Source organism: Syzygium oleosum, unplaced genomic scaffold, assembly GCF_021117445.2.
Source record: "Syzygium oleosum isolate NSW1041296 unplaced genomic scaffold, Sole_v2.1 Sole_v2.02, whole genome shotgun sequence".
Taxonomy (NCBI): Eukaryota; Viridiplantae; Streptophyta; class Magnoliopsida; order Myrtales; family Myrtaceae; genus Syzygium; species Syzygium oleosum.
Genome location: NW_026607486.1, coordinates 3,861,885 through 3,874,429, shown reverse-complemented (window position 1 = coordinate 3,874,429; position 12,545 = coordinate 3,861,885). Strand labels below are relative to the sequence as shown.

The window sequence follows — 12,545 nt, the reverse complement described above, 5'->3', positions numbered from 1 at the left end:
GCCCATTTTCTTCAATTTCGAAAGTCTTGTGCCCATGTTCTCGTGACACCATGATCTTGTTTCCAAGCGATTGCCCTTATAAAATGCATGTTAACTGTCCCACGATTGCAGTCACTTCATTCTCTAGTGGCTTCAAACTCTCAATCATATCTTGATGTGTTTTTTCTCTTAATACTTTGATTGCTCATCCATCTGGATCAATCGGTACTCTTATTGATAATCATTACTCATTCGCCATCATATATCGACAACAGATTGGCGAAAATTGTCTATACACACTAGCATCGACACTGACTGGTCACATATCTAACAACGCTGGTTGCTTTAATCACATGTCGATGACCCGATCACTTTTTGGTGTAAACACCTCTCAATCAATTAACTACGAGCATTTTAGGAAAATGGAATCCTGCGCGATAGTGATTAAAAAAATATTTTTATCCTTTCATTTTCTGATTTTTTGCGCGAACAATAATGTATGCCTTATTATTAGTCTCGATTATACATCGATTTTAGACTAAATTGTGCAATAGAATCAACACACTTAGGATAATTCAAATGCCAAATCTAATGGTAGCATATATAAAACTTCTAAATTAAAATTCAAATACTCATTATAGATGTATCTCATTATGATATATATATCTCTTGAATATCTGATTATCGGGTCTTAAATTGGTATCCGATCTATAAGAAATTTCAACGATCGTTTAATAATTTGGTAATAAAAACTACACGATTGTTTTTATAGTAGTCACTAAAATGTGCAGTGCAACATTGCGTGATTTGTTTTTTGGTTGAAAGAAAGATGTCTTTCATATATCAGAATAACACTTGAAAGATACATAAAAGGCATTTAAGCCTAGAAAATCACAAATAATTGCAAAACAAATCAAAAGCCAAAAAACAAATAACAAAGCAAAGTGTGCAAACAGAAGCACATTCTCATCTCTCAAGAACAGATTTATCACCATAAACTTTCGGTGGCTGATCATCATATTCAGTGATGAGCACACGTCGAAATCTCACACTCCATTTACAATGGCTTGCGATATGCGTCTAGGTTCTACGTCCTCATCACTATCATTGTGCAGCGGCACCAACATCAAAATGTGGAAAGAACACAGATAAAATACATGTAAGAAGCTCCTAGATTTATATCTAGATCTAGTTTGAGAGAGTAAAACCCCTAAAACTTGACCTCGATATAAATCGGGAGAGGAGAGCGGCCTAATCTCGGAGAGGTTGCGGAGCCACTTTACGAACATCCTCCTCGGTGACTGTCGACTGGACAAATAGCTGAATCGGTCTCAACGTTTACCCAAGATCAGCTGCAGAAATTTCTTTAAACACACAAACTCTTAAAACAGATCGGGGAGATAAGAAAGACAAAAAACGTCAAAAGAGGAAAGAGGGAGACAGGTCTCTCCCTCCCTCGGAGACGGGATTGCCAGCGATTTCAAGGAAAAGAGAGGAAACCCCAACCTAGGAAAAAAAGTGGAGTCATTAATTGCTTGATTTTATTCGCCTTATAGAAAATGAGACTTTTGCATTAATGGAAAGAAATCGTATAAGAGCAACAACAAATTAATCGATAATATAACATAAATAATCCAATCACCTTCCATTAAAAAGTGAAACGAGACGACCTTGTTCCAGAGCATTCGTTCTCCATTCGAAAAAACGAATAGCAACACAGAGATTCATGCAATGGGGTCGAGAAATATTTCTTTGCTTGCAGTCGTATGGTCTGCCCTTTTTGTTGGTTCCAATGCTGAAGCACAAGACTCGGATCAAGAGAAGCGGCCGATTAAGACCTTTAAGGTATTTTGATTGATTTTGAATTTTGTCCCGGTGCACGCTTATGTACATATACTATTATGCATGAGTTTCTTTGTCACTCGTGTCGATGTACTAACCTTTGTTGTTCGTAGACAATGTACGGAGAGATCATTGATTGTATCGACCTATATAAACAACCAGCGTTCGACCATCCTTTATTGAAAGATCATAAGCTTCAAGTATTGATTTATCAGTGAAATTGCGGGGTTAATTGCACAATAGATCTTACTCTATCGTACACAGCCTCCGCTAGCTCCTCCTCCATTCAAGAGGGGAGACACCATCTTGCATACTGATTGTGCAATTTTCCATGAAATTCTGCCCCTATTTCAGTAGTATTGGTTCAATCATAAATTATTGCATGAACTAAATTGTGGACAGAAAAAGCCTAGCTTTTCGCTCAATGCAACAAAGCACAGAAAGAGAGCACAAGTTGAGCAACTTGAGAGATCACATCTTCTGGAGGGCTGTTCAGATGGAACTATTCCAATTCTCAGAACGACAAAGGAAGATCGGATGAGAGCCAAATTGGTTGAGCAGACACGTCCACAGATCTATCCGCCTTTGTCTACTAAATATCCAGGCTATCATGTAAGTTCTTCCCTTAGTTAGGTATCATAATGAATTGTTGTCTCTTGTATTATACGATTAATTTTGTGTAGTTTTGCATTCAACTTGACTTGGTAAAATGACCTTCGACATATCTTTAGCTCTCTTGTAATTATATGACATTATTAAAAACCTAACGTGTCATATTATAGTGAATTTCGCATGTCAATCGATAATTGGCCAAAATAATTACATTTACTGATGATGTCATTCTCAATTTTTCAAGTTTGCTTTTCTGGAGTTGGGAGGCTTCAGTAATCCTTTCCACGGAGCAAAAGCATTCATTGATAATTACATTCCAAAGTGTGAAAAGGGACAATTTAGTGGAGCTCAGATTTGGGTCATCAGCGACATCAAAAGGCCAACGAACATGATACAAGTCGGATGGAGGGTACGTTTTCCCGATGTACAAATTAATTAAGATCTTTTTTTTCCTTTTTGAATGGGAATAAAGAAAATAAAAGAACATATTCAAAGTGAGATTAGAATTTCATTTGTTCTAAGGTGCGTTATTTTTCCATATTCGGCGTTGTTCTTATTATTTCTTGCTATATAATATTAGATTTGATGGATTTTGTCATGATAGGTGGATCCAATTTCATACAACGACGATCGTAGTCATTTCTTTATCTACTGGAAAGTAAGTTCTATCTTGCTATAAGTTTTTTTTTCCAGAAAACTAGATGTATAACAGGGAAATTTCTCCATTTCCCCCCAACTTCTATTGTCTCGTATGGAATCACGGCTTCGTAGTTATTGCTCATTTGATTGTAATTTGGTAGCGTGACTTGCATATGGAAATACGTCTTTCATCAATTTCAGCATACTAATTATCAATTTTTAATCTGTAAATTGTTAATTCATTGGAATGCCGCTTTTGAAAAAGAAAATTATCGAATTCGGTGTTGGATGAGTATCGATAACACTTAGAATTATGTCATTTGCATACATGATTACGATACTTGGCATGGGTGGTTATGCGTGATGGTTATCCAACCGGTGCTGAATCTATTGTTCAAAGAGCAAAATTAAACTAGTCCAAAATGGACAATCATTCTAAACATGTTCAAAAACACAGGCGGATGGGTCAGGTTGCTTTGATTTGCAGTGTCCAGGCTTTGTGCAAGTTGATCATTCCGTTACACTTGGAGGAGCTCTCCTCAATTCTTCTGTTTACGAGGGGCCACAATTTGAGATTCATGTCGCTATTCAAGAGGTAATTAACTCTTTATCTTCGGACCTCTGTAATGATGGTGAAAAAAAAAATTCTATGTAGCATGAGAGTTACACCAGCACGGACATGAGTTGAGGCAAAAGGTGAACAGTTGCTCTTTTAAAGAGTTTGAAACATTTTTTACACATGTTTGTGAAAACAAGAAATGATTACTGAAAAAAAGGGTTACTTACCCCTTTCTTGAACATGCTAGTGAATTTAGTTGGAAATCACATTGTGCGTGGATTGATTATCTTGCCCACAACTGAAATATCTTGCTTCGAGGACACACAAAAAAGTTCTCTAAGGCTGCGCATGACAACTTGTCAAACAGTGTTTAATTCTGTTCTTTTGTTCCCAAAATCAGTTTGGGAACAGAAATGCGTTTGTTTAATTTTTTGATTCTGGGCACAATTTTGTCAAAAATTGTGATTTTGGAGCAGAATCAAGAATAAAAAAAAAGTAGCTTCTTGATTCTGGGAACAATTTTGAGAATCAATTTTTTTTTCTTCTTCCTTTTCTTGGTTTTTAATTTAGCTTCTAATGTCTGGCCCGAGGACCGCCACTTGCCGGATCTGACGAGAATAAAATATTTTAATAAAAAATATTATCAATAAAAAATATTTTACCGGCCATGGCCATAAAAAAAAAAAATATATATATATATATAATAAAAATATTATTAATAAAAAATATTATTAATAAAAAAAATATTTTACTTGCCATGGCCGGTGATCAGGCCATGGCAAAAAAAGAAAAAATATATATTTTTAATAAAAATATTTTAATAAAAAATATTATTAATAAAAAAAATATTTTACCGGCCATGGCCAGCGACCAGGCCATGGCCAAAAAAAATAAAAATGTATATTTTTAATAAAAATATTTTAAAAAAATTTATTAATAAAAAAAATATTTTACAGGCCATGGCCGACGATCAGGCTATGGCAAAAAAAAGAAAAAAATATATTTTTAATAAAATATTTTAATAAAAAAAATATTTTACCAGCCATGGCCGGCGACCAGGCCATGGCAAAAAAAAATAAAAATGTATATTTTTAATAAAAATATTTTAATAAAAAATATTATTAATAAAAAAAAATATTTTACCGGCCATGGCCGGCGATCAGGCCATGGCCCAAAAAAATAAAAATGTATAGTTTTAATAAAAAATATTATTAATAAAAAAAAATATTTTACCGGCCATGGCCGACAACCAGGCCATGGCCAAAAAAAATAAAAATATATATTTTTAATAAAAATATTATTAATAAAAAAAATATTTTACCGGTAATGGCCGGCGACCAGGCCATGGCCAAAAAAAGAAAAAATTCTTTTAATAAAAATATTATTAATAAAAAAATATTTTACCGGCCATGGCCGGCAACCAGGCCATGGCCCAAAAAAATAAAAATGTATAGTTTTAATAAAAAATATTATTAATAAAAAAAATATTTTACCAGCCATGGCCGACAACCAGGCCATGGCCAAAAAAAATAAAAATATATATTTTTAATAAAAATATTTTAATAAAAAATATTATTAATAAAAAAAATATTTTACCGGTAATGGCCGGCGACCAGGTCATGGCCAAAAAAAGAAAAATTTTTTTTAATAAAAATATTATTAATAAAAAAATATTTTACCGGTCATGGCCGACGAGCAAGCTATGGCCAAGAAGGAGGAAAAGAAAAAAAGAAAAGAAAAAAAGAAAGAAATATTAAAATATTTAAAAATATTATTAATAAAAAGAAATTTTGTGGCGTTACCAAACGCATTTCTGTTCTTTTTCTATTCCAGGGATGGAATTTTGGACCGTTAATAAACGCTTTAAAATGCTCAGAATCAATTCCGGGCACAGAATAAAAAAGAATCATTTCTGAGCAGAATCTGTTCCCGGGCACAGAATCGTTATCAAGCGCAACCTAACGATAATTTAACGATTGACTTTGCAACAGGGGCTATTGGCCGGCTAAGCTGGGAACACAAAGGATTGGTGGTTAATATTCGAAATGGATAACGTCCTCATTAACGTGGGCTATTGGCCGGCTAAGCTGCTCCCTGATTTGACGTATGGCGCCTACACACTGCAGTACGGAGGAGTGACATACGCATCCAAAGATATGGCCTTCCCGCCTATGGGAAGCGGATACTTTCCGGACAAGTCATACTCGCACGCGTGCTATTTCAGACAGATTCAACACATGGACGGCTCGCGAGATTGGAAAGTGCCCGAGTCTTATCGAGTTTCGACTCACACGAGTTCGGAAGATTGCTATGGCGCTGCTGTCAACAATGCCGATGAATTCATGGGCTATACCTTGTTGTTTGGGGGACCCGGTGGAGCAAATTGTGGAGTTTAGAAACAAACCGATAGATATAAGAATAAGATCCATTGTAATGTCAACTTCCAAGATGCAAATATCCATACTTTTTATCTTCTCATATTTGTCAAGCTTTCCTTTCATAATGTTATATTTTGAGCCTTCCTCGAGCTAAAGCCATTCGTGTATGGCCAAACTAGATTGAAACCTAAATGATTGATTGACCACGCTCTAAAATTTAGAGCGACTATTCTTTTTCATCAGTATAGGCTCCAACTAATCCATATTTTTTCATTAGTATAAGGCCAATTTGTGGATTTTCCTATCATAACTTCTTGCTCGAGTTTTGATTTACTCTTATGGTGCCTGTAGAGTAACTTTTACTTTGTTTTAGAAAAAGATATTAATACGAACCCAACAATTTCATTCGTGTTTTAAGCCCATGGAAGCGTGGAGTTACCCTTTCGTTTACTTCTCTGATAAGATATGATTTGCCGTGCACACGAAGCAATCTTGGTCAACCTTTATCCGGAAATATATCCATCTAAAATCCAATATATTTATTCCTTTCTTAAGTTTTTTTTTACTTTATTTGGAAGTATATCCATCTAAAATCCAACATATTTATCCCATTATCGGAGTTCTTGTAACTCTCTCTCTCTATATATATATGAACACGACGAATCACGCTCTAAATCACCATCGTCTCTCTTCGAAAGGCGTCCACCCCATTTCTTTGGAGTTCTTCTAATGGCCGTGACCGAAGCAAAGCGTAGAGACGGTCCGGGCTTCTCCGCGCTGCCCGAGGGGTGCATCGCCAGCGTCGTCTCCTTCACGAGCCCCTCCGACGCGTGCAGGCTCGCATCCGTCTCGCCGGTTTTCAAGTCAGCGTGCGATTCTGACGCGGTCTGGGCGTCGTTCTTGCCACCGGACTGGCACCCGATGGTCTCCCGGTGCGCTTCGTCGCTGAAGGAGCTCTACTTCAGCCTCTGCGACGACCCGGTTCTCGTCAACGACGGCAAATTGGTAAGGCTCTTCCGTCTTGCCACCTCAAACCGCCTCTTCCTATTCTGTTTGCTATTATTATTATTGTTTTCTTTGCGGATTGAGGGGGTGATACGCGATAACTGTTCTTCGTGTTAGATTAAATAGAATATTGAAATGTGATTCATGTGATGTGCTGTCGCCTGCGCGTTTCGAAACGCTGTGAATTTGGCTTTGTTCTTTCATTGTCTGAGTAGTTGAATTGAAAGGCGGTGTCATTGGCACATGTTTCTTGTAGGGGTGAGCAGTTCTAGATTCCGTAACGAAACGTACCCGTTGGAACCATGATCACCCCTAGTTTCTTGGCCTCTTCCCGCCTGAACCGAGCGAGTGCATTTTGTTTCTTCGAGGAGAAGCCACTGTCATATAATAATCGTGCTGTGGGTTCCACTGGACATTTTTCTTTCGCACCCAGCCACGATCTGAATATGAAAGGTTGATTGAATTGTATGAGCCAACTCATGGTTTACATCCACGAGATAAAGAATGACAAATGAAGGGTGAAGAAGAAGGAAAGGATGTTTCGTCTGAAAATGACAAGATTCAAATGGTTGGAGCAAAGAATGGGATAGATCTATTGAATCACTCAATATACAGTGCTAAGAGCATGAAGATTATCATTACTGTTGATATGGTACCTTGATGACCACTAATGCAATGCATCTTTTGGGGTGATCTGTACATGGCTTTAAGACTGTCCGCTACCTCATGGTTGATTGGGAGTTCGGGGTGAGTCTGCTTTTTATTTTGGGTTTATTGCTCAAAATCCTCCCGGACTTTGTTAGCATTGCTCATTAGCTCAAAACGATGTCGGCCCGGGTTCTTGTTGCTGATGTGAATCCAACATGCTTCGCAGAGCTTTTCGCTGGACAGGCACAGCGGGAAGAAATGTATCATGCTATCTGCGAGGGCCCTGTCTATAACAGGGGGTGATACTCGAAGTAACTGGTCCTGGAATCACATGCCCAACTCCAGGTACTACATTATTTCCTCCACTCTCTCACCTTCATGAAGAAAATGGGCGTAGCATTAATTTGTTTGTCCCAAAATAAACTTTCTTTTGTTTCTCCCTCAAGGTGATGATCGTATGGAATGTGCTTGTGAATTAACAGGTTTGCAGAAGTTGCTGAACTCATGGAAGCATATCGGCTCGAAATCAGAGGCACGATTAGTCCTCGCATGCTGTCGACCAGAACCCTTTATGCAGCGTATTTGGTATTCAAACTCAGCTGTTAGCAAAATTCCTTCTGATCTCCTTCTCATTTCAGATCGACTGATCATCGTCGCCGGTTGAAAAATTTATTAGGCGGATCCGACGTTCGCAAGCGAGATACATGCCGGGTGTTAGATGTATGCTCTAAAGTTACCACGTAACAGTTACATGTTAGGGATTTAAGTTGTACTTTCAATTACATTATCTATTTAATGGCAAGGACGTATTCATTCATTTGTCCAATTATTTGAATATATGAATGATTCCATAAGATCAGTTGTGACTGGACCTATTCTTGAGACGTTAAGAATATATGTGACATGTTCATAGTTAGACTGAATCTTTAAATTGTTATCGGTCGATGGATCATTGAGTGGATATTAATGATCTTGTTGAGACCGGTGTGTTCATAACTTCACCAACAAGTATTGGATACTTAAGGGAATGACGAGTCATGAGTCATTGGATATTGCGATTCCCGAGCTAGAACACAGGTGTTTGTATCAGATAAGTTCACTGAACGTGACACGCATATAACGATTAGCAACATGGAAGCTTTTAGCGTGGTCAATGCCTAAACGTTCATGCTCTGGTCTTGTGTAAATAATCCTTAGACCTGAGGCACAGTGTTGACTTGTGTGTTGGATGGCTATGGTTCACAAGTGCACGTATTGCTGGTTCGTTGATCCGTCTCTGTACTTGATGGCCATAGTTCGTTCACATACGAAGTTACACGTGTGCACAAAATGGAATCTGTCTCCTCGTTATACACAAGGTACAATAATGATGTCATATGCAATCTAATCTTGACAATGCATTGAAATCCTCGGCCGGGGTTGTAACCGAGAATGAACTGTCCATGTCTCGTATAAAGTGCATGTCAATTAGATTTGTGCATACGATCGAATTGGTGACTTGACAAATATTCCATGGTCTTTGTTCGATCGGGATATAGTAAGACAGAGGGATTGAATTACACCGTAACCAAAGCTGATAGGTTCATTATGTTCTTAAAACATTCACACTGTCTGGGTAGCCATGACATATTGCTAGATGTCAATCATGGCTTGTAGGACTTAGAGGTTGATCGGGACAATCAATTCTCTTGGGAGTACTAATGTGTTAGTGCAAGTCTTACTACCAGCTCAGTGATGAACCTAGGGATGTCACACACCATAACCAATTTTGGATGACGTAGTACGGAAGAGACAATATTGCAAATATGTTTGCAATCGAATTGAGTCGGACTCAAATTAAATTAAATGGGATTTAATTTAATTCAATTTTTGTCATGGGCGTGTGTGCATATGATGCTCACAAAATACACATATGCTGATCATGCACTTCTGTATTTGTATATACATGTTTATATTTATTTATATAAAAAAAAAATTTGTCGCATGCACGTGGCCAGCAAGCGCTGACCATGTGCATGGCACACGGTCAACAAACGGTTGCTGACCGTGTGCATGACACACACGATCAGCAACCGTTGCTGATCGTGTGCAACGTGCACACATGCGATCAGCAACTGTTGCTGATCGCACATTATTAATGATGCGATCAGCAACTGTTGCTAATCGCACATTATTAATGGCGCGATCAACAACAGTTGCAAAACGATGAAGAAAAAGCGTATGCAATTATTATGTGTTCGTAAGAGTTAAGAAAACATGTTCTCTCTTCTGACGCCGTGACTGAAATATCGAGAGTGCGGAGAATTGTCGCCACAAGATTGCTAGCACAATTATATTGGTGATTACCCGCAAGTTCTTCCTTCCGTTCGTCGTGCGATTGGTGGTGTGTCTGAACTAGAGGTCCGACACTTGTGGGGCTTGAACTGAAGAACATCCGAACCGAAATCATTTTGGGCACGCTACGAAAGGTAATTCGTTTAACCCCTATGGTCTTTCCGATTTTTGATTGAAACGCACGAACAACGCCTTTGGAGATACATGTATGGTTATATTTTTCCGCTGCGTTTATATTTAATTTTAACTATGCATGTTCCGTGAAAACCAACAGTGGTATCAGAGCCAATCGTTAGGCGTTCTCGTGCGTTTAATTGATTTTGGTTCATATATATTTTTGCGATCCAATGGCCAATTTACTTTGTTGAGAGAATTGCTTGCTCTTAAGTGGCATATAGAAGTTGATTAATTTATATGATAAATTTGATCAACTGAGCAAAAATCGGAACTAAATCAATTTTGAATAAAAAATCCGTACCTTATTTTCTTTTTGCTTTTTTCTTCTGCAAAATGATTCACGACTATGAATCTAGAGGCGACAACGCTACCGTCACTTGGAATCACGCACGTGAAATTTGTTTCACCGGCTTTGATTTCTTGACGTGGCTTACGTTGCTCGGCCATGAATTGATTCAGTGCAGAATTTTATTTGTGCCTTCCAAAGCTTTAAATTTAGAATTTATGGCTCGTGAGGAAGGGTGGTGATCATGGAAAAACCTCTAATCAATATGATTGATGTATGGATGAATGTATGATGATTACAGGTATTTTTTGGGTTGTAATTATTAAATGGAGGCTGCGTCCTTCTTTTTATTTCCATGTAATGTATTTTTTTTAGTATAGTTTAGTATTATCAATTGTTGATGTAAACATTACACGAGGAGGAGCCATTAAGCCGGAGAGGTCTATGGGCCCGGTCCGTGAAGAGTTCAAGGATCCAAGAAGAAGTGAAGAGCGGATCTCTATTATTAAAACATTAAAATGGCTAAATGGGACTCATTGGCTCGAGACCCATTGAGCCATAATTCCATGATCACCACGTAGGATAGATTTTTATGCATTTGATATCTATTTATTTATTCAGTTGTTATGCATGTTAAACCGGTTAATGTGCAAAGTGAGACCATTAATAACGACCCAAACCTCCTTATTAATTATATTAAGTCGAAACGGGTTTCAGACTCGTGGCCTTCCATCGTCATGGTTTGGTCCAACATTATAGTAGTTGATTGACCGTCTATGGATACATAGGGGTCAATTGCCATTTATAATATTGGATCACTCCATTATGCATATGATGTTGTGGGGTTGGAGCCAAATGATTTCCAATAACTGTTAGGTGAGGGGATCGTTTGTGTTTTCAATACTTACATGAGATGATGGGCTAGGCTTAACTATGATCATGATGTCAATAACTGTCAAGTGAGACATTCATGATCTAGAGGTCAAAGTTATGATTGGGACTCGCATATGATGCGTTGAACAAGTTAGTTCACTCACTAAGTTAATGGAACACCGATAACTATTAGGTGAGGTGGGCTATGGCTTGGTGGGACTCCAATCCCCACTAGTAATCTTTACCCAACAAAGATTACCGTTTTCCCATTTTAAGGAGTATGGGATTCGAAAAATTTAGTGGGAGGCACTATTTCATTTAAAGGCCAAAATGAAATGGTTATTTTGAAAGACAACGGCTAACAATTTATTTTCTGCACAGATATATTATTACTCTGAAAATGGTGACCACAAACCCACTCGCTTCTATACTTGACAAGAATTGTTTGACTGGACCCAATTTCACTGACTGGGTGAGAAATTTGAGAATTGTTCTCAATTCGGAGAAAATCGGGTATGTGCTTGATCAAAAGATGCCAGACTCATTTCCTGAGGGTGGGACCCAAGAGGAGCGTGTCACGTATGATAAATGGCGTGATGATGACTTAAAAGTTAGGTCATACATGCTTGCTTCAATGAATAATGAATTGCAGAAGAAGTATGAAACTATGGAAGATGCTAGGTCGATCATCTTGCACTTAAAAGAATATTTTGATGAGAATGGTCGAACCTCTAGATATGAGATATCTAAGGCATTGTATCGTATGAGGATGGCTGAGGGATCATCGGTTAATGATCATGCTTTGAAAATTATCTGGCACATAGAAGAGTTGGCTAGGCTTAATCTTGTTATGGATAATGAGTTAGCTGTGGATTTTATCCTCCAATCTTTGCCCGATTCCTTCTCTGGTTTTGTCCAAAACTTCCACATGCACAAAATGGAGAAAACTCTTGCTGAGTTACATAGCATGTTGGTAGTTTATGAGAAGGAAATGCACAACACGAGGCCCAATGTGGTGGCTATGGCTAAGGCTTCTTCTTCAAAGAATAAGACTGTTTTGAAGAAAAAGAAATGGAAGAGGCCTATGAAACATGCTGTGAAATTAGCCCAAGGTTGAAAAAGGGAATTGTCACTACTGTGGTGTCAAAGGGCACTGGAGGAGGAACTGCAGGAAGTACCTCGCGAGCTTGAAGGTCAAGCCTAAAGACCAACC

The 12,545-nt window shown here is 37.9% G+C and overlaps 2 protein-coding genes across 2 annotated transcripts; both read left to right on the top strand.

The window, feature by feature from the left end:
* Positions 1-1,710: 1,710 nt before the first annotated feature.
* LOC130135159 (uncharacterized) lies at positions 1,711-6,027 on the top strand. Its single transcript, XM_056303664.1, has 6 exons — positions 1,711-1,824; positions 1,935-2,021; positions 2,678-2,842; positions 3,038-3,091; positions 3,530-3,667; positions 5,758-6,027. The coding sequence occupies exons 1-6, from the start codon at positions 1,711-1,713 to the stop codon at positions 6,025-6,027; spliced, it is 828 nt and encodes a 275-aa protein (XP_056159639.1).
* Positions 6,028-6,718: 691 nt separating this feature from the next.
* Positions 6,719-8,268, top strand: LOC115667638 (F-box protein At2g02240-like). The gene is made up of 3 exons (XM_056303658.1): positions 6,719-7,014; positions 7,889-8,007; positions 8,145-8,268. Exons 1-3 carry the CDS (start codon positions 6,739-6,741, stop codon positions 8,266-8,268), a joined length of 519 nt encoding a protein of 172 aa, XP_056159633.1. The 5' UTR covers positions 6,719-6,738.
* The last annotated feature ends 4,277 nt before the right edge of the window (positions 8,269-12,545 follow it).